The sequence below is a fragment of the Oreochromis aureus genome, linkage group 3 (assembly GCF_013358895.1).
Source record: "Oreochromis aureus strain Israel breed Guangdong linkage group 3, ZZ_aureus, whole genome shotgun sequence".
Classification (NCBI taxonomy): domain Eukaryota; kingdom Metazoa; phylum Chordata; class Actinopteri; order Cichliformes; family Cichlidae; genus Oreochromis; species Oreochromis aureus.
Window position 1 is genome coordinate 4792422 of NC_052944.1, and position 26221 is coordinate 4818642.

At 40.8% G+C, this 26221-nt stretch overlaps 1 protein-coding gene across 1 annotated transcript; it reads left to right on the top strand.

The window, feature by feature from the left end:
* Positions 1–532: 532 nt before the first annotated feature.
* On the top strand, positions 533–16111 carry znf16l (zinc finger protein 16 like). Its single transcript, XM_031727197.2, has 3 exons — positions 533–1798; positions 3102–3314; positions 12628–16111. Exons 1-3 carry the CDS (start codon positions 1051–1053, stop codon positions 13332–13334), a joined length of 1668 nt encoding a protein of 555 aa, XP_031583057.1. The 5' UTR covers positions 533–1050; the 3' UTR covers positions 13335–16111.
* Positions 16112–26221: the final 10110 nt, after the last annotated feature.

Below are 26221 nucleotides of genomic sequence, written 5' to 3' on the forward strand. Positions count from 1 at the left end.
TGGCTTGGAAAACTGAGCTCCAAGGTGTTATTGTTTCTTTTAAAGGCCAATACTCAGATTTTTACATTTACTGCTTCACAACGGGTTAAAAAGGGAATGTCCACAATTTAGACTTTCTGAAGATTGTTTTATTAAAGCAATTTAGCAGGAGCAAAGCAAACAACAAACCAAATAATAATAATAATCAAATCACTTGAATCACTTGAATTATACTTATCTAATTAATGCTGATTTTGTTCTGATCTTTGAGAGGAGAGAGACTGAGGAGAGAACAGGCATGCTTTGGCCACCGATGCACTTATCTCTGTTTCATGCTGATAATAATAATCCAACAGGAAAACAGCAAAACTTGTAAATTCTGTCCATCAATAGTAACATTGATGGAGTCACTAGTGTTTTGTTTTTATATGTTATTTTTATGTACCTAATGATATTTGGATTAGGATTCAACTTTATTGTATAAATACACATGTATAAATATGGGGTAGCAGAATAGAGTTTGCATCTATATACCCTTATATACACAGATAAGGGTAGGATAAAAGGTGGGAATAGTTATTTGTATACAAATAAGTATACAGATATTTATATTGCTATACAGAGAGCAAATATATAGATGTACTGATATCTTTTGTTTTCAAATAGATTTTATATTGTATATGTCAAATAAATAAAAGATTGCAGTCATTTCAATTCGTAATCTTCACTGAGTGCAGTGCATTCGTTTCCAGTGCATGCTGTTGGCTTATAGTAATTCATGTAAACTGATATTGCTGCAGCTCTGTTCTCTGTCTGTCAAGTTCCACATGTCGAAAATAATACTTCCATTCGCTCATTTCAAAACAAAATGGATAATTAATTGATGAGGCTACACCCGGACGGCTAATCGACACGAAAATGCTTTTGTTTTGAAAACACATTTCCGGTAATAGTCACGTTAACGTTAACCTAACAATCCGAGCGTCTCTCAGCACCATCCAAACATTAGCTTGCTAAATAGCTTTCAGCTACCCAAACTGAAGAAAATAGAGCGCTCCATCCAAATAATCTATGAGTCGCAAACGAAACCACAGTTTCACTGAAACGAGCTTGTCTCCTGAAGCCCACGGCGTCTTCATGGAACCTCCCGGGTCAGTAAGTGCAGCTGACGGTGATTTCGTGGAGCTGGAACCCGACGAAGAGCTTCTCTGCTCGGTTAGCGACATCACTGAGCACCTCGGGAGAAACATCACCGTAGTGCTGGAGACCGCGTTGTCCGAGATCCGTAAAATGGTCAGCATCCGGATAAGAGTATTGAAAATGGAACTTCGCGAGAAAAGCGAAGAAATCGAAATGTTAAAGGCACGATTGGATACAGTTCAGCGGGATGGTAGGGACGCTTTTCCTGGCGTAGCGAGCGTAGAGCCGCCTGCAGAGGCTGGCTTCAAGAAACATGACTTCAGCTCTGGAGCCAAGCACAACAATATCGACCCACGGAGAGCCAAAGCTCTCATGTCCGGTGTGAAGAAGGAAAATATAGACGCCATTTGTCACTATCTGATGAAAGACAAGAACTCGAGAGGATGTACTGAAATGGACGGAGACCAGAGCAACCAGGCCGGTGACAGGGAGGTTCGCCAAGGGCCAGACCCGCATTCCCTTAACTTGTGGTCGGACAGCGGGATGGCCGGGACCGTGTCTATGCACGTAGATTCCGAGTCCACCACAGATGACATCTTCAGCATGCTCCCTTCCGGTAGCAAGCGAATGTATGAATATGAATGGATGGCACCAATGGAATACACTTCAGACCTGAAAGGTAAACGCACATAGGCGTAGTCATAAATAATGCTTATTTACTTATGACTTGATGACTAATATGAATACAGAGCCAAGTACTTGTTTACCACAATATAGAAATGTATCAGTGCTTGAAGTAGCTCTCGAGGCTTTTTGAAGGGCATTCCAAGGCTCTCCAACTCCAAATGCTCCTAAAGCATGACTGAGCATGCGTTTTACACATGTGCCTCTCTCATGAACTCTTCTGTACACATAGTAACCATTTTTGGCACTTTCTTTGTAGTGTTAAAAAATGGGAACAAATGATGTGTTTTTGCAGTTTGCTGCTAGAAACAAAATAACTAATGACATCACAAGCCCAACATGCTCAGGGTGCATCAGTCCTGCTGTTGTCCACGTGGGGACAGTGTTTATATTACAAACTGTCTTTGGTAGTTTTTTTGCCAGCGTCTGTGACATTCAACAGTTGGCTCACTGTTTGCATACACAAAAGAAAACAATGACTACACTACACACTAACTACACACTCCAAATAAGCAGAGTGTCACAAATCTCTTAAATCTGAAAACTCGATATTGTTGTTCTCTCTTTCACCATTGCTCTCACAACTTTCCCCTTTTTTCCCAATTTTTTTCTAGTTGGTTGGTGTGGTGCATTTTTCCAACAGAAATGGGGAGTGACATGTTTGTTTTTCCTTTTTTCTTTTTTTTCTCACAAGCACTTTCTGCTTGTGAGGGCTTTCTTTAGAAAATCCCATTTTTACCTTTTGTTATTGCTCTAAATGCGACGACACATTTATGGAAAAGCATTGTGTAAATCATTTATCATAAGTCTCATTTTGCTTTGCCAATCAGCAAAATTAAAAAAAAACTGGTACATATTGGTTCACACTTTGGACAAAAGTTGAAATGAGACACTGCGAGGTTGTGTCTTGCTGCTGCGTCATTTTAAATCAGCCATGTGATTTGGGGGCCACTTACTTACCCTAACCCTATACAGGCCTTGGTCCAGGACATCACAATCAAGCACAATCATTACCTTTTTATGAACAGCATAAAAATGTAATACAATAATGTATTCATACACTTCATGATAAATTGGATTTCCATTGTTGACTTTTATTTTTCTGCAAATTCAAGTTTTATATTTTGAACTTAATTGTTCAAAAATATCCAATAATATATCAATATTTTAGATCTGGACAGTTTTGCAAGTAATAAGTCTTTATATCGATTTGATCTGTTGTATCAGTCTATTTATATGGTAACCACTGGCTTGTAGAACATTAATATGATCCTGATTTTTCTGCTATTTTGCCACAGTTATAAAGGAGCCTGATCATGAGAACGTCTGCACCACTGAGACAGAGAATGATGGGAATGAAGATGAGTCGACCACGAGGGAGGGGTCGATACCTGAGCAAGCACAGACTCCGCTGTCACGTGCCCAGCCTTGCGACTTCTCTATGGAGCCTCAGAGCTCTCCAGGGGAGGGAACGAATCCTTTGGAGGACCGCACAGACAGGCCTGAGGCAGGTGCGAATGTAGCTAATTATTTTAAAACCCTGTACTTATTGAATACAATTACAAGTGGCATATTGCAATACCAGGTCAGTGTATACAGCTGAACTATAATACTGGTGGTGACACATAGATAGATTGTCTGTCATCAGTGACAGAAACTTTGATAAGGAAGTGTGGAAAATAACTTTCATTTTCTGCACACTAATAAATGCAGCTGCCTGGTTGCTGCACTCAGCGATGACATTTTGTTTAGTGTATATGTCATAAATGTTATCGTAAATTTATTTGAAATACTGATTTAATTTCGAGGATAAATCATCCACCTTTAAGTGCCAGCTCACAACAATAATCAACTCAAGGCATGTTGTGTGGTGGAAGTTTCAAATAACGAGTCAAACCGAAAATTTCAAACTAAATATTTACTTGATGAAAATGCTGATGTTGACGAATAGCAAGGGATACATAACTTTCATATTCTGCACATAACCTTCATAACATCAGCAAGAGGCTAGCAGCAGCACTAGGATAATTCCCCACATTTCAAAATAAAAACACTTCCTGTCTATACCTTTCACAATAAAGCAAAATAATTGTCGTTAGCGTTTAAACATAGCTGCAGTTTATATATTCACTGTAATAAATGACAAGGAAGGATAAGCTGAATCAGCTGAACCCAATATCATAAAGTGTCATTTAATTTCAATTCACAACATCCTAACCCCCCATCAGCAGTTGTTCACCAGTATCTCTAATTGATATGATAGCCGAACAGGCCTCTTCAGCAAACTTCCTCAGAAGTGCGAACATTACATGAACAAATGCGTCCATCACTCATACTTCATCCTCGACCTATGTCCCCTCAGTTTACATTTATCGTCTGAGATGGGGAAAGTGTAGTCTTTGGCAGAATAGAAGTGAGTCTCCCCCGACCGGACCTCTAATGCATCAGTGTATACATAGGAAAGAGGCCGGGAATTCAACATGGCATCTACCTCAAGTAAAGTAGTTAACACCTCAAAGTTCAGGACTCATCAAGAATGGATGCTCTCCGATGCATTCATCGGAGTATGAATGTGTATGAATGTTAGATAGTAAGCACTTAACAACTTAGAAAACGTGCTTGTGTGGTGTGGGTTTGATTGGGTGAAAGAATTAGTTGTATAAAGCGCTTTGAGCTTTTAGCGCTTTTCTACTCTATCTGAGCACTCAGAGTAGAAAAGCACTATATAAGAACCAGTCCATTTACCAGATGTGGGGTTCAACACCTGGCCCTGTTGTGCAGTCAGAATAACAGAACTGAATATGCTCAAAACTAGAGACGGTTGTGGATAGAGCAGGGTGATATGACCAAAAATATTTGTCACGCTATACATTTGAAAATTTGCGATAACAATATAACTGACAATATAATTGACACTAGACAAAATACTTTACAAATCCACAACTTTATTAGTGCAAAAAAAACCCCCCATCAATGTATTTTCACTTAAACAAGCAGCTGTTTTTATGTGCATTAAAGTTATATAAAAATGTAACAGTGCAGATGCAAATTCCTTGCTGACAGTTTAACCAAAAGGCTTTTCCAGTGGAAACTGGCCGACATATCCTCAGCAAAACCATGTATAATATCCACAAAACGTAAGAGGTTATACACACACAACACGGTAATATTATGTTGAAGCACAGTACGTATCACTCCACGAGGCTCTTGTCTACGATAGACGTAATGCTCCGACAATCCATCAAGCGGTGCGGGTTCGTAGCTTAGCAAAGTCGTACTAAAACATTTGACAGATTTTCGTGTACCACATAAAATCGTTTGCTTTGTTGTGTATCTGACGGACGAAAGCCAAATCAGTTCCACACCACTGAAGTTGCAGCATTTTTACAAACCAATTCTGGTTCATCCGTTTCATTCAATGATCCACTTTTGCCCTTCTCATTCTCCGCCATGTGCCTATGAAAACAAAGGCACTGCGCATGTGCGTTTTACGCATATTCTATTGCCATATTTCATTTTCTTATCGTTGCCCAACATTATACTGGTATTACCGTGAATGGTATAATATGGCTCAGCCCTAGTTGTGGACTCTCCATTATCCCCCCTCACCTTACTCAAAAGCACTGTGTCTGCTGTGGAAACCTTCAGGTTTCTGGGATCCACAGTCTCGCCTCAGGAACTGTTGATCCAGTCTATAATCCAGTCTGTTCTCTGCTCATCCATTATTGTAGGACTTGGATCAGCCACCAAACAGGCCAAGACCAGACTACAACTGACAATGAGGTCTGCAGAAAAAGTCATTGGTGCTGGTAGGCGCTACAGAGCACTGTATGCCAAAACAAGCAGACAGCGTCTTTCTATAGGCCATCACTTTGATCAATATTTACTACATTCACATAGTCCTGTATCAGTCATAGTACAGGACCATACCTGCTGAAATCAAAGCATACTGTATATACTGTTTTGTTCTTTTGTATGTAATTACTTATCCATCCCTTATTTATTCCATAATTTTATTCCAACATTTTTGCTCTCTGCACTAGGGCTGGACTATATCATACCGTTCACGGCAATACCGGTGTAATTTTGGGCAACGATAGAAAAATGAAATATCGCGATAGAATATGGGTAAAACGCGCATGCGCAGTGCCTTTGTTTACATACGCACATGGCGGCAACGCAGAATGAGAAGAGCGAAAGTGGATCGTTAAATGAAACGGATGAACCAGAATTGGTTCGTCCGTCAGATACACAACAAAGCACTATTTGTTGTGTATCACACTAGCGGGCTGTCATTATTACCGTGTTGTTTGGAAAATACGGCACACTTAAAATCAATCCTTTGATTTTTCTGAAAATCGACAGTGCCCCTTATAACCCAGTGTGCCTTATGTATGAATTCTGGTTGTGTTTACTGACCTCGAAATGATGTTATGTGGTACACGGCGCTCGAAAATCTGTCAAATGTTTTAGTACGACTTTGCTAAGCTACAACGCCGCACCGCTTGATGGATTGTCGGAGCATTACGGCTATCGTAGGCAGGAGCCTCGCGGAGTGATACGTACTGTGCTTCAACATAATATTACCGTATTGTGTGTGTATAACCTCTTTTTAAGTTTTGTGGATATTATACATGGTTATGCTCAGGATATGTTGGCCAGTTTCCACTGGAAATGCCTTTTGGTTAAACTGTCAGCAAGGAATTTGCATTTGCACTGTTACATTTTTATATAACTTTAATGCACATAAAAAAGCTGCTTGTTTAAGTGAAAATACATTGATGGGGTTTTTTGCACTAATAAAGTTGTGGAGTTGTAAAGTATTTTGTCTAGTGTCAATTATATCGTCAGTTATATCGTTATCGCAAATTTTCAAATGTATATCGTGATAAATATTTTTGGTCATATCGCCCTGCTCTACTCTGCATCATACGTGTTGTTATTGTCTTTGGATACGCGCACACATACTTGGTCAATAAAACTGATCCTGATTCTGACATTTCCACGACCACCTCATTTGTGTGCACTGTCTGTCCACATAACTCTCAGATCTGGTGATTTTGTCACCCATTTGCACAGATTGAATGTCCTTTGCTGTTGTGGTAACCAAAAAGGCCTTCTGCACAAATGGTAAATGGACTGATTCTTATATAGCGCTTTTCTACTCTCTCGGAGTACTCAAAGCGCTCTATACAACATGTCACATTCACCCAATCACACCCATTCTCACAAGCACTGACTCTAAACTGCGTGCTTTTCTAACTACATTCACACTCCGATGGATGCATCAGAGAGCAACTTGGGGTTAGTATCTTGTCCAAGGATACTTGGCATGCAGACTGGAGGAGCCAAGGATCGAACCACAAACCTTCCAATCAGTAGGTGACCTGCTCTACCCCAAGAGCTACGGCCACCACATTACATGAACTGCAACTGAAACGTTTCATACTGCTTGAGATGTTTTCTTATGGTTGCAGCTAACAGGAATGGGCCGGTTAACACATCAAATACCACTCATTCACATGATGCACAACTCAGTTTTGCAGCCTTTGGTTGGAGGTCCATCAAGCCACAGAAACCAAACAGCATGTGTGTCCTGTTGTCCTGCTATCTAAAGGAAAGCCATTGTGATATCCCCAGTGCAAGCTATCTGAGTGTGTCTGAATTTGATTGGCACATTTACCATATTTGGATTAAGGTTAGGCCCAGTAAGTTAGCAGTGATGTGGTGATTCATCACCACTCTTAACTCTCTTATATTTATGCTCCACCTCTGAAATGTTTCTTGTACATTCTCACAGATATCTTGCTGCACGTAATCCTTTGTAACATCATTGTACTTCATGTGCAAAGTTGCATTGGTTTTCATTCTCCTGATAAGGCCTTCAAACTGTCCCTTTGCAGCTCTAAAGATCAGGTCTGTCACATTGCCATGGTAGCTCAGCTTGATGATGACCATCCTTCCGTGCTACAGTCTGTTCAAAGCTCCAAATAGCCTCTGTTTCCTCTGGACTCAGGGTTTTCTCATGAACAGTACCAAGTGACTCCACTTTCTGGAAGGCATAAAGCTGTTTAGGAATCTGAGTGCAGATCTACACTGATGTACATGCAAGTTGCATCAGTGACACTCAAAGTTGCAAGTGGCCCTTGCAATGTCTATCCAAAACCTGCTTTCAACAGCTTCTAGTGATTTTGTAAATCTTTCAACCTTATCAGAAACTACTTGCCAGTAATAGCCTGTCCTTGTTAACACTGAGACTTCTGAATCATCAGCACCTTCCAGTCGAAAATCCAGAAGTTAAGTCCATTTCTCATGAACTCTTGTTGAATGGGTTCATGAGGGACCCTTATCACAGTAGAGCACACCTGTGGGGGTCCCACAGCTTCAGTCTTGTATCTTGTGATGGACCAATGTGAAAAGGTATTGTCCCCAAACCCATAACAGGTGATGGTCTTCCATGTGGCTCTGGATGAATTACAGGTGGTGATCCTATTTTAGACCCATTTAACCAGCGACCCATTTCTAAACTTTGGACACTAGCTGGAGTGCTTGAGATTGATCAGTAAAGAAATATTTAGACTCTAATAATATTCTCTCCCATAATCAGTCTGGTTTCAGAAAACAACATAGCACTGTCAGTGCTGCTTCAACTAAACTTTCAATGCCTTTGTGGGAGCTTTGGATCAGAAGGACTACTGTGCAGCACTTATGGATTTGTGGAAAGCATTTGACAATGTAGATCATAACCTGTTATGCCACAGACTTTTTGACATTGGCTTTACAGACCAAGCTATTGGAAGGTTTTTCAAATGATCTTTCTGGTAGTAAGCATTGTGTTAAACTCCATGATTGTTTCTGTTGTTTTCTAAATGTCACTAAAGGTTTGCCTCAAATCTTTGTCTTAGGTCCAACACTTTTTACAATTTACATTTAAAAAATTGCCGGCAGAATGGATCTGATATGTCTCTTCATCTCTATGCTGATGACACAGTTGTCTACTGTCATCCAAACTTAATTGCCCTGGTTTCTAATTGTCAACAGATTGTATTTGATATTATGCAGTCACATTTGTTCCACCTCAAACTGGTACTAAATGCTGACAAAATGAGGGGTATGTTGTTTTCAGCCAAAAAGAAAAATCCTGTTACTCTTCCTGCAACTATATCTGCACAAGGTTCCCCAATTATATTTGTGTCTTGTTACAAATACCTGGGTATTTTAATAGATAGAATAAATCGTGTTTTGCAACTTGTTGCTGCATCTTCTTACCTCACATTGATTATGGTGACATTATATATATGAGTGGTCCTGTTAGCTCTTTACAGATTTGGATGCTGTTTATCAAGAAGCTCTGATATTCATGACAGGATGTAAAACTTACCAGTCATTGTACTTTCTACTCTTTGGTCTTCACTGTTCATACTGTTGCACTGATATATTTACATTTATAAATCAGTAATTGGCTTATTACTACTGTATATAACTTACCATATATCACCTAAACAGAGTAATTAAAGCCACCATTCACCATTGTCATGACACAGCCATTTTAAAACCTATCGTGACAGCTTGACCACAAGTTACCCTTACTGTAAACATTCATAGCCCATCACACTTCACAATTGGAGATGCAGGGAGACTTTAAATAGTAATTCAATTTAAACATTTATTTGTATGACACCAATTCACACCAATAGTCACCTCAAGGTGCTTAATATAGTAAGACCCTAAAATAATACAGAGAAAATCCCAACAATCAGATGACCCCTATGAACAAGCGTGTGGCGACAATGAGAAAGAAAATCCATTTTTACAGGAATTAACCTCTGACAGAATCAGAATCAAGGAAGGGCAGCCATCTGCTGCAATAGGTTGGGGGTGAGGGGTTGAAACCATAGTTTCTAACATTCACGGTGATGAACAACTTGGTGTTCAGTATCTGGCCGAAGGATCTTTTTGCAAGCAGCCAGGAACTGAACCACCAACCCTTCAAATTACTAGATGGTCTGCTCTCTCTCCTTACCTACAACCATCCTGGACAGACAGGGCAAAACACAACTGTGGAAGAGAGCCAGATCTTAAAAATTATTAAACACAAAGTAGTGTATAAACACACAGAGTGTGACGAGAAGTGAGTGAAGAAGAAATGGTCAGTGAACTACAGGAAGCCCTCAGCAGCCTTGGCCTATTTCAGCTTAACTACAGGAGGCTTCAGGGTCACCTGATCCATCCTGAACTATATGCTTTATCAAAATGGAAACATTTAAGCCTAATCTTTGAAGTAGAGAGGCTATCTCTTCCAAACTGTAAGCCGGTTCCTAGGAAGAGAAGCTTGAAAGCTGAGGGTTCTGTCTCCCATTCTACCTTCGAATACTCTAGGAACCACAAATAAGTGGCCTGAGAGCAAAGTCCTCTATAGTTGTCATATAGTCAATAATCAGGCCTTTAATAAGATAAGATAACCTTTATTAGTCCCATGCGTGGGAAATTTCTTGGGTTGAGGCTGCCGACCTTTGCCAGCGCCATCTTACCCTTCCGACCATACATACATCACATGGGGAAGACAGGTCACAGAGGTGTAAGAATGGAAAATGCACAACATGAGGAAAGACGAGGAGAAAAAATAACTCCCCCCAGACTGAGCTTCAACAGGGAGATCAGTTTGAGAACAGAAAAAAACACCTCAGCACATGAATCAGCACATCTCACTACATAGGAGGCATAAGCTTCGAAGGCCTTTGGAGGGGGTGGGGGGTGAGTGTAGGTCTGTGTCAGTGTACATGTGTGTGTGTGCGTATGAGTGTGTGTGTGTGTGTGTGTTCCATGTTCAGCCGAGAGAAAGTGTCCCTTCACCCGGTTAGGCAAAAGTCAACAATCTTCGGTCGACGCGTGGGGCCTTGAATGAGGAGGGAGAAAGTCACAACACAGTTTTGTTATCTAAAGGAGAATTGTTATTCCCGTCAGCTTTTGCCTTGAGCATCCAGCCTGGTGCCAGGGGGGGCCACATGATATGAAGATGGTAGTTGTTTTGGTTAGTGCAAACAAACTGCTTCCAATTTTACAGTTGGTCTAATGTCCGTCACTGGTCACCAGGTCTCTCAATTCCCGTTGTTCTTCTTCAAGATGTTATCCATATTACAGAGCCATGAGCTTCTCCAAGATCGTTTCCATATTGCGTTCAAAAACACAGTCTGAGTACTCACAGCCCTGCCCATCGTATATCATGTCGGCCAGCCTTGTGGAATTTTGAACAGCTGTGGCCGCTTCTTGTTCTTCGATAAGCCAGGTCCGAGCCAGCTCCAATCAGCCAGAACTCTGTTATTATGGTTCCGAATTGGTAGATGTCGTTCAATGTCCTCCATCGAGAATGTCGCCAGACACACGACGCAACCGACCATCGAGTATCCAGCAGCAAACGTCTCAGCAGGACAATCGGGCTCTCCCAAGCCAGGGGTGGTCAGTTTCATTAAGGGACCAGTTGATCAAATCCATAATTCTTCTTTAGGTTTTTAGAGAACAAGTCTGGGAGACTCTCTTAGGGTTAGAGAATAAGTGTGACCGCCTCCATCAAGAGCCAAGAGAAGAAGAAGAATAGGGCAAATTGTTATAAACCTTGTATGTGAGGAGCAGGATTTTCAATGTAATTCTGGATCTAACAGGGAGCCAATGAAGGGAAGCCAATATAGCAGAAATCTGCTCTCTCTTTCTAGTCCCTGTCAGTAGTGTCATTGCAGTATTTTAGATCAACTGAAGGCTTTTTAGGGAGTTTTTAGGGGAGAGTAATAATAATTAATTACAGTAGTGCATTGAGAATATCCTGTTAAAACATGACTCCTAAATTCCTCACACTATTAATGCAGGCCAAGGCAATGGCATCCAGGTTAAAGATCTGGTTAGATATCATATTTCTAACCTTTTTAGTGCAATGACCTCAGTTTATCTGAATTTAGGAGCAGGAAGTTAGAGGACATCTAGGTCTTTGTTTTTAAGACTTTCCTGCAGTTTAAGTAACTGGTGTGTGTTATCTGGCTTCATGGATAGACAGAGCTCGGGATCATCACATGGCAATAGAAATCTTGGAGTCATTTTTGACTGTGATATGTCCTTCAGTGCATGTATGTAGGACTGCTTTCTTCCATTTGTGCAAAATCTCTAAAATTAGAAATATTCGGTCTCAGAGTGAAAAAGTAGTTCATGCATTTATTAGGCTGGACTACTGTAGTTCATTATTATCAGGATGTCCTAAAACTCCTTCAGCCTTGAGTTAATCCAAAATGCTGCAGCAAGAGTCCTGACAGGGACTAGAAAGAGAGAGCAGATTTCTCCCACACTGGCTTCTCTTCATTGGCTCTCCTGCTCCTCACATACATCTTATCAGTCAGTGGACTGGTTCATTCACACAAGCACTTTTTTCTATATTGTTTTTAACAGCATAGTTTGTGTCTAACATTCACTCTTACTTAGTATCTTGCACAAGGATGTTTGGCATGCAGACTGGATTGAACCAACAACCTTTTGGTTTGTAGGTGACCTGCTCTACCACCTGAGCTACAGCCACCCATTTTATACTACCATATCACCCCATTAGAGCACTTCTGATTTGAGACTTTCTTTTTACAGTAGTTACAGTATCCAGAGTCATATCCAGTGAGGATGTAACACTATTAACAACTAGATCTGGGGGGAGCTCAGGTAGTCATCGAAGACGATAACAGTGGAGGAATTATATCCTTAAACTTAGTTACAGCACTTTCAGACTGTAATGCAATTTATTCCCTACTGGTGTGTTATTTATTATTGTAAATTTAACTGTCTTTGTTTCAGACCAGCAGTTATCCAGTCACACCTACATCTGCTCAATGTGTGGGACCTTCTGCCCTGACTCTTTCTTTCTGGAGGAACATGTAAAACTAATACACTCAGACTCTGCTGGAGCTCTGGCTCTCCAGGCACTCCAGTCCACGTCCTCCACTACACCCTCCATGGGAGATAGCAGTGGTGATTCTAGGAGGGCTGGTGGGGGCCAAAATGAGGGAAGCACACAATTTGGGTCTGTCGCAAACATCAGTCAAGGAGGGGGTCCTATAAAAAAGGAGATCAAAATAGAGGGTGGGTATGAATGTGGGGACTGTGGCCGCCGCTTCAACTACCTCGGCAACCTGCGGCAGCACCAGCGCATCCATACTGGAGAAAAACCCTTTGTGTGTCCAGAGTGCGGGGAGAGATTTCGCCACGCAGCCCGCTTAAAAAGCCACAGGCTAATTCACAGCGGTGCCCAGAGCCCCTTTCCTTGCCCTCAGTGTGGGAAAGGTTTCTCTGTGCTGTCAGGACTCAAGAGACACCAACGGGTGCACACTGGTGAGAGTCCATACGCATGTCCTCAGTGCGGACGGCGCTTTAAAGAACTGGGAAACTTGTACACCCACCAGAGGATCCACAGCGGGGCCACACCCTACCGCTGTCAGCAGTGTGGGCGCAGCTTCCGACATCTGGGCACCTACAAGAGTCACCGCTGCACCCCGGGACAGTAATCGGCCTCTGCTAATGTTCTCTACACTCCTAATAGTAGGAAGTCTAAAATGTACATCAAAGATGGATCGTGATCCAGAGTTTGAGTCATAAGTTGTAATTTTAGTGCTCTCTGATGACACCGTGAGGATGCTGGACATGTGAAGACTCGGTTTTATGAGATGTTACCCCAATGTTCATGTTCTGTTATATTCATGATAGAGATGTGCTTAATGAGCCTCAGTGTCTTGAATAAACTGACCTCAAGGCAAAAAAATTGAATTGTTCTTTAGCTTCCAACAGTATTCCAACGCCTTTATCACCAGATAAAGTCTGAAATTGTCTGAGAATAATCGGAAACCACCGGCAAAACGATATTTCTATGATCATTAAGCAAACCACTGGTACAAGTTACCTGTCCTGCAGTGAGATTGTCAAAGTTTTTTTCATTGTATACATTGAACTTGCAAGAAGACCTATGGTGTATAGTGTATAGTATGGTGTTTATGCATATAAACATGACGGCAGGTGTGCCATAGATAAATTCTCAAGGGCCTGCTGTCTTTAAAGTCATTTTTAACCATTTCCTGAAGTAAAGCACAACATATTTTTTAAATTTAAAACTGCTTGAACAGACACAGAAACTTGTCAGTTTCTATGTGTAACAGGTAAGGTCCTAGATTTCTTCCTTTCTAATGATAAGAATATCATATTCACAGCCACATTTCTAAATTATAGCAAAATATTATATTTGATGGAGTTATTATTGCATCCACAAGGTGATATATCAGGCAAGTCTTTGGCTATTTTTTTTTTTTTTTTTTCCATAATCACAAGTTCACCTGTAATCCTGTCTAAAAAAATGAGACATTGAGAATTAAAGCTAGAGTATAATTTCTTTCTGGAGTAGCTGCTGGTTTACAGGTTTTGCTTATCAGGACATAAGAAATCTGGTCCTTAGCAGAGGGGTTGATTTTAATTTGCTGAGAAATGATTTTATTCTACCAGAATTGCAGCTCATTGAACATTGGACACACATCAAGAATACCTGTTCAGTCATTAAAATTAATTTCATTTTGATCTGCTGACAAATTAAGGCGATTTACACATCTCTTTTATTAGCGTATAGATGTGTCCAAATTAAATCTTCAGAGCTCTGATGTGCTCTCAATGTGGATATAAAAAGCAGCACTAAGGGAACACTCAGAGCTAAAGTTACTAACTCGAATTAAAATATTAATTGAAGCACTCTGTGCAATAAAACACCACATTAATAACTTTCTGCAGCATTATTCTCTCATCATGTCAATAAAAATGTTGCGTTTAACTTACATTTTGTATATTCTTTATATTTATCATCATCATCATCTGGTAACATTTGTGATTCGATTGGGGAAAAACCCAGGAGATCACTTTGTGCAGAAGAGTCATATGACGTGCAAAAGTCCCATTTTTATATGAGTGCACACAGAGCTCTGCTTAACAGAGACAGCTGTTAATCACTATTGTGATCAGTTATTTCCAACTTGGGTTTTAGGTTTGTTGAACAAGCAAAGGCAAAAAAAAAAAGAAAAGCCTGTGTGTGTTGAACTTCGTTTCTGGAACACTGAACTTTCTGCACTTATTTCAAAAGATCCTGAAACAACAACGCGTTGTGATAATTTACCAAAAACTATGCCAAACTGAGTAATGGCGTATGAAAAGCTAAGTACTCTCCATGAACTCAGTAACTTGGAGAACCACTTGAAGAAGACGTTTTCTGTTTGACTTTATCAGTCTCTTCATCACATTGTTGTGGAGGAAATCTGGTCTACTCTTGTTTACAACGTTGGTTCAGTTCGTTGTTTATGTACAGCTCTGCTAAGGCCCACCACAGCTTTCAGTCACGACATGGTCTGGACTTTGACTGGGCCATTGCAACACTTTCTTTTCTGTTTTTTAGCCATTCTGTTTCAGATTTTCTGGTGTGCTTGGGGTCGTTGTCCTGCTGCAGTACCCCGTTTCAGAAAAGCTCATGACTGCTTCAATGACTCCAAGATACCCAAAGATACCACTGCAAAACAAAACAAGCAGACCAAATGAATTTTTTGTTTTGTTTTTTTGTGTTTGTTTATTTACAATTTCTTCATGTGAATTTGCTGTGACATCAAACCCTGGGTCAGTGATTTTGAATATTATCCGCTTGTGAATAATTGTTCTCACTACAGAATGACAGATGGAATTGTTTGGAAATGGCCTTTAACCCTTCCCAGATTAATGGTCAGCAACAGCTGCTTCTCTGAGTTAATTGCTTTCCTCCTTAGCATTGTGTAGACTTCTGAAAATATAAATAAAAATAAATCTAACTATAAGCATTGGCTCCTCTATTATACACTATGTTACTCCTCAATATATTTAAGTAATAAAATGATCTTTGTTACCAGGCCAGTAAAACACTGGTGTTTTTTATGCATTCAGACATTTGATGACATGCTGGGATATTTGAATCAGAAAGGCAAAGCATTTCTTATTTGACCGACATGGTTGAAGTATGTCTAAATCATGAATCTTTGATTACTAAAATGCGACAGTTTGACACTAGTAGGTTCATATTAACTGATTTGTTCTCAAACCTGCTGAATCTCCAGGATCCCTCTTACATGTGAAACTAAATGGATGGACCTGACAAAGCTTTTGGACAGCACCACCCACATGCAGACTGTGTAACAGCAACAAAACTTGGCTTTTGTGATATGTTTACTGTCCTGATGCTACTTGGTGTTTATATTTAAAACCTAATTCTACAGTGTGTGTGTTTGTGTGTTTGATGATACAAAATTGTGAATTGCAGAAAAGTCATTAGCCACTAAAAGAAAAAAACTGGTAGCACTTTCTATTACAGCTCGGTAATAAAGGGGTTATAGTAGGGTAACAAGGGGAACCAGAACACAATGTGGTCATTTCTAAGTTATCACCATACGGTTACTCCTGGTAATTCTGTGTAATAAGCAGGAAACAGAGGTGCAAAATGCAAAAATGCCTGTTTCCATTTAATAACACATTAATAACCTATTAAAGCAAACTTTTTTCTTTTTTCTTTTTTTTGCCTGTCCTGTTTGGTTCTTTAGCAATCACAATTGTTGTCTGAAAGCTAGGAAAGATGCCCAATGGATTAATTTTTTCAAGTGGAGAAAATATGGCAATGCCATGTTGGTCCACTTGACAGACAATTAGACAGAAAGGGAGAAAGAAAAACTGAGGGGAAGGGGGGACAGTAAGAGAACACACTGAGAAAATCTGTTGGATCACCTGTTAAAAGAAGTACAAAGAAAACAAACAACAAGAGAACAACACAATACAGAGATGAGAGCAACAACCTGCATAGGTGTAAGTAACAGTAAATACTAAATATTGAATGTTATTGAGCAGCACGCAAGACCGACAGCGCACGATATGCTTTAAGGCAGCAGCCAAGGAAGATATAGTCTGTGTGAGCACCTGTGTGTGTGCGAGCGCGCTTGAGTTCAAAAGATTTCTCCGTGTAATGATCTGCTAGGGGGTGTGGAAAGCCATAGCCCCGCCCCCCAGAGCATGGGGCAGATATGGAGGAGACCTGGGCTCAGACATCCAAAGGCCCCCAAGACTGTGAAAGCCCAAGGAGGACCACCGGAGAGGCTACTGCGCCACCTTGCTGGAAGGAGCTGAGGAGAGCTCCAGATGTGGGGTCACCCAGCAGCTACGGAGCAGAAGCCACGGTGGGCTGCGGTGACTTGGTCCAAGAGGCCCGAGGGCCCCCCCACCCCCGGAAGGGGCCCGACCCGGCCACAGGCGCCAGGCCCCGCCAAGAGTGAGCCAGGTACATACCTAAGCGCCCAGCTCCGGACACTGAGAACCAACAATGGCTGAGGGGATCAGCCACCTGCAGGGAGTGTGGTGGGTGGAGACAGGCCTCCACACCTGGGGGGCCCTAATTAGTGGACACACCTTGGATTAACATGTCCCTTTGGTCACATTATTTTCATTCTTTTCTAGGGATACCATCATTTTTGTCCAGGCCTGTTCCATGCATTTATTTTTTTTAAATAATGCCGTTGAAGCATGGTTGAAAAGCAATGTCTGACTTTCAATCGTCAACATATCCAGAATTTTTATTTATTATTACTTTTGTCAGATTAAAGTTATTTCTGTGAGCATTATGAATTTTTCTTTCATTGACTGAAGGGTACCAACAATTTTGTCCACGTTTGTGTATATATATATACATATATATATATATATATATGTATATATATATATATATAGCTCTCATTTGAAAGTATAACTGTGAAATGAATGGACCCCAAGTAGCCACAGGTGAGTTTTGTCATGTTTATTTGCACAATATGTTTTTCTTTTTCCTGACATTGGGAGGTCAACAAATGTATTGTTATAATCTATTATTTTATGCAAGCATGGGACACAAAAAGGACACAAATGATGGCTAAAGTTAGCAGTAGGCACCCCAATTCTTCTTTATCTATCCAGGAAATAGAAAGTTAAGTATCCCAGTAGGCAGCAGTCTGCCACCTACTGGCAGCCAGCTCTTTGCAGACTGTTTCTGTTTATGCTTATTACACAGAAACTACCACACGAGTTTTCAGGTAATAATCAAAGACTTTAACTAATAACTGATAACATTAGGTTAATAATATGTTATTAGTATGTTATTTAATATAAACAGACTATTTTCATTTTGTAGCTCTGTTTCCACCACATTGGTCAGAGGGCCCGGTGGCGCCAGTGTCCGGCAGCCTCGGTAGGGTTAGGGGGTTAGGGTTAGTGCGCCCCAGGGTGGCTGTGGCTACAATGTAGCTTGCCATCACCAGTGTGTGAATGGGTGGATGACTGGTTGTGTAAAGCGCTTTGGGGTCCTTAGGGACTAGTAAAGTGCTATACAAATACAGGCCATTTACCATTTACCATTACACATAAACTACCAGAGGTAATTGCATGGTAATAACTTAGAGATTACCTCATTATTACACTCTTGTTACCATACTATTTACCCCTTCATTACAGAGCTGTAATAGGAAGTGCTACCAAAAAATAGAGAAAAAGGCTCAACATACAGCTGCCAGCTACAGCAGCTGAACAGAGAAGATGGATGGATTGGATATCCACTGTATGACATACAGACATCACATTTTCCAACATCGCAGAGTGACCGAGTCTGAGTCAAGTCTGCTCCAGATACTTTCATTCCAATAAACATCAAAATCTAAATTTCTCTTGTATTGTGTTGTACTGGCAAGTTATGTTATAATGAATGCTAAGTTTAAAAGGAAGACTGTAGCTGTAGTTACAGTTGCCCACATTTTGAGCAACATTTAAAGTTGCAGAGAGGTCTATGTGTTAATAGATTGCATTGTTATTAATCTCTGTCTCTCTTCCACAGCATGTCTTTATCCTGTCTTCCTTCTCTCACCCCAACCGGTCGCAGCAGATGGCCCCGCCCCTCCCTGAGCCTGATAGCTCATAGGGGGTCATATGATTGTTGGGTTTTTCCCTGTATGTATTATTGTAGGGTCTACCTTAAAATATAAAGCATCTTGAGGCGACTGTTGTTGTGATTTGGCGCTGTATAAATAAAACTGAACTGAATTGAATTTGTTTGTGGCAAACAGATTAAGGATTACAATTTGAATCGTCATTACGAGACTCAAGGGGCAAAGAAATTCAAGATCTTGACTGATGAAGTGCAGAAAAGAATATCTGCAATTTGCTGCAAAACTGCACAAGCAACAAGGACTTACAGCAGCTGTTAACAGCGGTTAATAGCAGCTTTGTGATATCCCACAAAATCAGAAAAAATAACCGGTTACTCTCTAATAACTTACCAAAGAGTGTTAAGTGAATTTCAGAATCACTGCTATAAATATATTGTTTTCAGATCGCATGAGGTGGCAGAAAGACATTAATTGAACTGGAATTCTTGAATTCTTGTATGCAGATTGGAAAAAGGTTTGTAGCCGTGGGAATTAAGGGTGGCCAAAGGAGGGACCTGTGGACTGAGGCAGCACTGCCAGGGTAGAATCCAGACTTAACGAGGTCTGTATGAGGTCTTGCTATTGCACAGCACTGAGACTGGATGTTGAATTCACAATAAGAATTTGCCAAGCGGAGGATAAGTTGCCCTGACACGATGCACCGTAGGAACTGCAACTCCCACTACAACACAGGAGAACTATTGACACAGGACAGGGATCATGACAGGCGGGGTGGCTGTCTCTGTGATGCAGAAATGACAACCTGCTCCCGAATGTGTCCATGCAGCTGAGGGTCCAAGGCCTGGAGTCTGTCCCAGCTGTCATAGAGACAGAGTTGCGTTGCGTTGCACCTGTTAAAGTTGTTTCTGTTTAGCAGGGCTCTCAGACAGAAAATCTCACATTTTCAAATTCACACCTCAGTGTTTTGGGGCTTAAATGGTGCATTATACAGCACCTTTCTACTCTACCCAAGCACTGAAAGCATTTTAAACTCGCCTCTTTTACCCAAGCATTTTTTTATGTCTTTGCTAAGTAAAGTAAGTGCTTTCTGTCTAACATTGACACTTTGACGTATCAGGAAGCAACTTGGGGTTAGTAGTAGTTAGGATATTTGGCATTCTGACTGGGAGCAGCAGGGATCAAACCACCAACCCTCTGATTAGAGAATGACCTGCTCTACCTTCTGAGGTACAGCTGCTCCAACTTAACATGTGTCTCATTGGACTGTGGAAGAACTTATGAACTCCACAAAAATGCTCTAGCTAACCAGTTAGTTTAAACACAAAGCCCTCTTGCTGTAGGGCATCAGTGCCAGTCACCTCACGGTCTCAATGTCAGGTTCTATTTCTGCATTTTGTGTTATAATACAGAGTAACGCCATTAAAACTGCCTGGAAGATATCCAAACAGTCAGCTGTGCTCTGTGTTAGCCCAAATGAAGATCATAATTTCATGTAGTAACTTCTTTTCCCTGACTTCCCTCCACAGACAGATGTGCACAGATGTTCAGACCTCAGTCAGATAGTGGACCAGCGTCGCTGACGAGAGAACACATCCACTGTGTGACTTTTAACGTGCTTTATTCATTCTTTGGTGCCAAGACATATTTATTGTATTTAACATTTCAAAGTTTGGCACATTTATGCTCTTGTCTACAAACATTAATAGACTCTGCAGTACAGCTGGCTCCTAAGCTTTTTTAATATTCTGTATTGGCGTCTCCTTCAGCTACAGCTGCTGTAAAACATTAATGTATGATTGAATGTGTTTTAAAATATATCAAGATACAAAACTATTATTGTCATTGATTAAGTTTATGGTATTCTACCATCTTCAGTGTTTTAAGGTTTTAAAATAGGTTATAGATTTGTCTGGATTATTTTTAGCCTACACATTGAATTTTAGCAGTGTTTCCGTGCTTTTCTTAATTTTCTTCACTATATTCTATTATAGGATAATGTAGTAATGTTTTCTTTTTATAGCAATGTTACAGAGACTAAACTACTACCTACCGTAACCCTATTACTGTACGATCTACTGTACAATATAAAGCACCTTGAGGCGACTGCTGTTGTGATTTGGCGCTATATAAATAAAATTGAATTGAATTGAATTACCACTACACACACCGTGAATATACGTCGGCATACATCGCTGTGTGGTCTGGAAAAGACCTAAGACACTACTACAAAACTTTAGACCCTCTTATTCTCCTTGTACAGAGGTGTACATGGTCATGAAAAATACAAAGCAACAAAAAATTAGTCAAGAAGGAGGTTTTGCCTACCAGGTATTCATTAGTGCAATTCTGGTTTCTAGTTACTTTTGCTGTTATTTATACAACTGGAACTGGATCCGGAAGACTGCTAAAAGTACAGCAGTGGTGAGAAAGCACTGCTGCATGCTGCATGGAGTGATACATGCTGACAAATATGGCAATAAAATCCTTTCGACCCACTGTTTCACCAACCTTCTACTTGCCCTTCACTAACCCCTCTCTTCATGACTAACACACTACTTCCTGTTATATTTTTAGGAAGGTTCAGTTGGAGCGTGAGAATGCCTTGGGGTATGGCTGTCTTGACCTAGTGGTATAAAAATAATATTTAAAAACAAACAAACACAGTTTTAAAAAATCTAATGGCAAACCTCGCCCTTTTGGAGGTCATGAGGGCTGGTATGTGTTAGGATGCTTTCTTTTTATCACGATTAGAGCTAAGAGTTAGGTTTGGGTGAGTCCCATGAGAGCCTGTGGTTTTTAAGTGGGTTGTAGCACTCTTGACTTAGGAAATGGCTTGGTTAAACATTGCCTCCCAGAAAGAAAATGTGAAAGGAAATAGTTATGGGAACAGGAGGTGGGGCTCCAAAGGAGGCCCTAGACTGACCAATTTAAACTTGTTATTAATGACTGCCTGAGTTTTTGCATGGCAAACATCTGGATTTCTCCCACAGTTGGGCTGATACACTTCCAGAACTCCCACCACAAGTCTCTTCTACCCTCGCCTGAATATTATCTCACCTTACAACCTGTAGAACTCCCATAAAGCATACTGGTTTGGAGGTGCGCAACAGTCAGCAGCGCTGTGCTATTTTAGTGGCTGGAAGTGGCCGATCTCTGCTCTGTAATGTTTGGTTATCAGCTTGGTCACAAAAACATGTTGTGTCTTCTGTCAGAAACAATGCTTGGTGCATTTTGCTATGTCAGTCTAATGCAGTACAGGCACAAGTCCCAAACCAAAGCTGAAACAGTTGCAGAAACTGGTCCAAGTATCTTTTGTTTTTATCCCTGTCACAATCCAAGCTGACCAGGACAAAGACACAACACAGTGGAACTGTTCCTGCCCTTTTCTATATTTATCAACAGTCCCAAAGCAATCTTTGTCTTCTGAGCATGAAGCTGCTGCTGATCATTCCCTCTCTTCTCACCCTAGCTTCAACTAGTCTTTCCTATAGCTTCGTTATACTGTCCATCAGCTTTATGCCTCTGTAGTTACTATAGCTCAGCACTAGCACACTTCAGTATTCCTCAGACATCCTTCCATTTTCCAAGACTGTGTTAAACAATCCAGTCAAAAAGTCCACTGTCTGTCCACAGGTATGTTATCTGGTCTTTTCTATTCTTCATCCTTCATATCTGCTCTCACTTCCTCTTTAGTAATGCACTCCACTCTCTGATTTACCATCCTCCATCTGTCATCCCTCATCTCTTATTTTCAGCATTCATCAGCTCCATAAAGAACTCTTTCCGTCTTCTCTTAACTTGTTAGTACATTAAAAAAAAATGGACGGCAACATCTGAAAAGTAAACATACTAGACATACTCAAATGTTAGAAAAATAACAGGAGAAATCAGAAAGGTCTGAAGTGAGTTGTGAAAATGCACTATTCTAGTCACATATAATCTACAGTCCTAGATTCAGGGGCGATTCTAGGATCAGAGCTTTGGGCGTGCTGAGCACCCAGAGAGCTGCACAGCCAGGCAAGGTAAACTTTACATGTCACGATGAGACTTCTTCCCCGTCTCTGTCACTCCCTGCTTCCTTAAATGTCTCCAGTTGTCCCGAGTTCTCTCTGACTGTCTCCTTGGTGCATTTAAACCCCTGGTCCTCCCTGTCCTCGTCGTCTGTTGTCATTATCAGTCATCAGAATTTTACCATCTCTGTGCAAATTTCTTCATTAAATAATAAGATTCTTAAATTCATCAAGTCTCTCTGTGCCTGGGTCCTCGTCACGATACATGACTTCACTGTTTTGTACATTTTAACACAATTTAATCCCAACATTTGTGAAAGCAAAACACTTTTTAAAAAAAAATGTAACAAAACCATCAAATCTGGTTATTTAAATGCTCCAAAAGAAGAATGGATTGGAATTAAAAAAATAAATATATTAACCTTAATTACTGGGGGAGAATAATGAATGATGCTCATAGTGAATAAGAAGTAAACTGAGTGCATTTTTTGGACAGAGATTCACTTTTAATGTGTATGTATAATATAATACAGATACATAAAAAATACACTCCAAAACCAGAAGAGTCCTTGAAATGTACAAATGTACAAAATATTTAAAAATGGAGGCAGCTTTGCCTATGGTGCAATGTATGATCTTTACTGCACATACTATGGCTCTGCAGATTTTTTCTTTTCTTTTAACCTAAATCGCCTCACCTTGTGGTTGGCAAATCTGTCTATCACTTTTTGGTGGTCAACTCTGTCAAGCATCTCTTTCTCAACTGACATCACAGCCAGGTGCTGGAGTCTGCTCTGACCCATGGTCCTTCTCAGACAGGTATGGAGCCGACAAAAGACACTAAAAGACCTTTCACAGCTACAGCTGCTAACTGGGATTGTTAGGGCAACCTAAATAACAGTTTTCAGTGTGGAGAAGATCTGATTATCCAGAAGATTGAACAATGTTAACATATCTATAGCGATCGTGGCTCAAGAGTTGGGAGTTCGCCTTGTAATCGGAAGGTTGCCGGTTCGAGCCCCGGCTTGGACAGTCTCGGTCGTTGTGTCCTTGGGCAAGACACTTCACCCGTTGCCTACTGGTGGTGGTCAGAGGGCCCGGTGGCGCCAGTGTCCGGCAGCCTCGCCTCTGTCAGTGCGCCCCAGGGTGGCTGTGGCTACAATGTAGCTTGCCATCACCAGTGTGTGTGAATGGGTGGATGACTGGATATGTAAAGTGCTTTGGGGTCCTTAGGGACTAGTAAAGCGCTATATAAACACAGGCCATTTACCATATCTGGAATGGCACCAGCCTCATTCTTGAGCCTCAAAATGTTTTTGGCAACCTCTCTTTCCATTTGAAACAGGACAGTGGTAACAACAGTAGGCTACGGACAATTTAAAGTTTTAGATTTTAAATAGGCTGTATAAATGGGAGCAACAGGACGGTCAGATGTCGCTGATTTTACTACAGAGCAGGACGGATTGTAGGGTAGCATCAGAAAACAAGTCTTCAACACTGCAAGTTACCTGGGTGTAATGTTTTTCAGCTAAAAGGAAACATGGTGTGTGTCCCCCTCCCCCCCAGGTTAAATAAAACTGAGACCCTAGCTAAACCAAATTTATCTCATAAATACCCACTATCTGTTCATCAAAGTTGTCTTGTTGTTTCCAAGTGTTCCACTGTGTAGGTCAGTACATATTAGCCAACCCTTTAATAGGTCAGAGTTGAATCATCTCCATTGACTCCAATAAACAGCAATGGTGAGTCACAGAGGCTTGTAATAGTTACTGGAAGTTAACAACATACACAATCTGTGCCAAGAGATATAGCAGCACAAATGTTTGAGATGCATTTTTTAATTGTAAGAAGTTAAACAAGACTCTGTCATCGGCTCTGTCATTCTGTTCTCTTAATGTTATTTTATCAAACATATTTAGTCTTCATCCTGTTCTTGGGGGTTGTTAGCCTGTGTTTGGTTCATTCTTGGCTGATAGTAAAAGCAGAGTGAACACAGAGGACCAAAATGACTAAAGTTGTAGTATGGTTTAGAAATATGCCGGACATATTTCTAAACCATACTACAACTGTCATTTACGTGCAGTCTAATTTCCTCATATGTCAATTAACATTTCTCAGTCAATTTCAAGAACCTCAAAGTATTCTGTCCATGTTTTGAAGAAGCAACTTCTTCAATGATATGTCTGTTTTTGCCTGAAGATATTAGAGGATATCTTGATGAAGGCTCAATCATCCAGGTGAGTAAATCTACAAAAGTTGATTCAGTTCATCTGGACGTTTTCAGAGGGAGAAACGTTTCGTCATCACCAGGTGACTCCTTCAGTCTCAGCTGACTGCAGGTTTCAATCTTAGAAACAGTACATTTGCATAATGACTGAAACCAGCCCAGTGAAGGAACAATGGGCTGTGAGGTCAGTTTCTTCATCATAATTATGCAGATTCTCATGACCATTGATCAACAACCACAGGTTAATGGTCATGAGTACCATTCACACAGAGTTGGGGAATGGCTGCAATCACAGCATTGTAAGATGGTGACAGATGTACCCTTAGGCCCCCTCCTCGATTCAGAAATGGTCTTTCCCTTTTCACGTAAATGGCCTCCAGGATGTTACATCCTCATCCTTGAAAGAGTGTCCACTGGCCTGTAGGTGTAAATAGACTGCAGTGTCCTGGCCGGACGAGGTCGCTCTTCTGTGTTGTGCCATCCACTTCACTAGAGGTTGTTTGGTTTCCCCGATGTATAAATCCTGGCAATCCTCCTGCACTTAACAGCGTACACTATGTTACTCTGTTTGTGTCGGGGGACCCGATCCTTGGGGCGGACCCATTTTTGGCGCAGCGTATTTTGGGGTTTTTGGGGAAACCTGCAGTCAGCTGAGACTGAAGAAGTCACTTGGAGGAGGGAAGAAACGTTTCTCCCACTGAAAACGCTACATCCAGATGAACAGAATCAATTATCGGAGATATTAGAGGATAGTGATCATTTATATCTTCTGGCTCAAGTATTTCAATGTCGCATTTTTTTCAGACACCTTGTGGTTTCTGAAATGTTGACTACATTGCCAACAAAGCTTTCTGCAGAGGGAAGAGACATTCTTAATGGTAGAATTTATACAAACAGTAACCAGTTCAGAGTGCAGTGACCTGCAGATTATATCAAGTCTTCATGGAAGAGGATTCCATGCAAAAGCAAGTGATAACATTTCCAGATGTGGAGATTTTTCCCACTATATTTCTTTCTTTCTGAGCTACATGTGCTGACTGTTTTGATGTTTTGCACTAACAAGGAAATGAGGCTTGAACCACCCAGGTGGCCATTATTAACTCCTGTTTTTCGGTTGAAAGCTTTTTTGGAAGCAATCTAGAGCAACAGCTGCAAGATGATCAGCACATAAACAGACTATTCAATTTAAATGTGACTCTATTACAAAT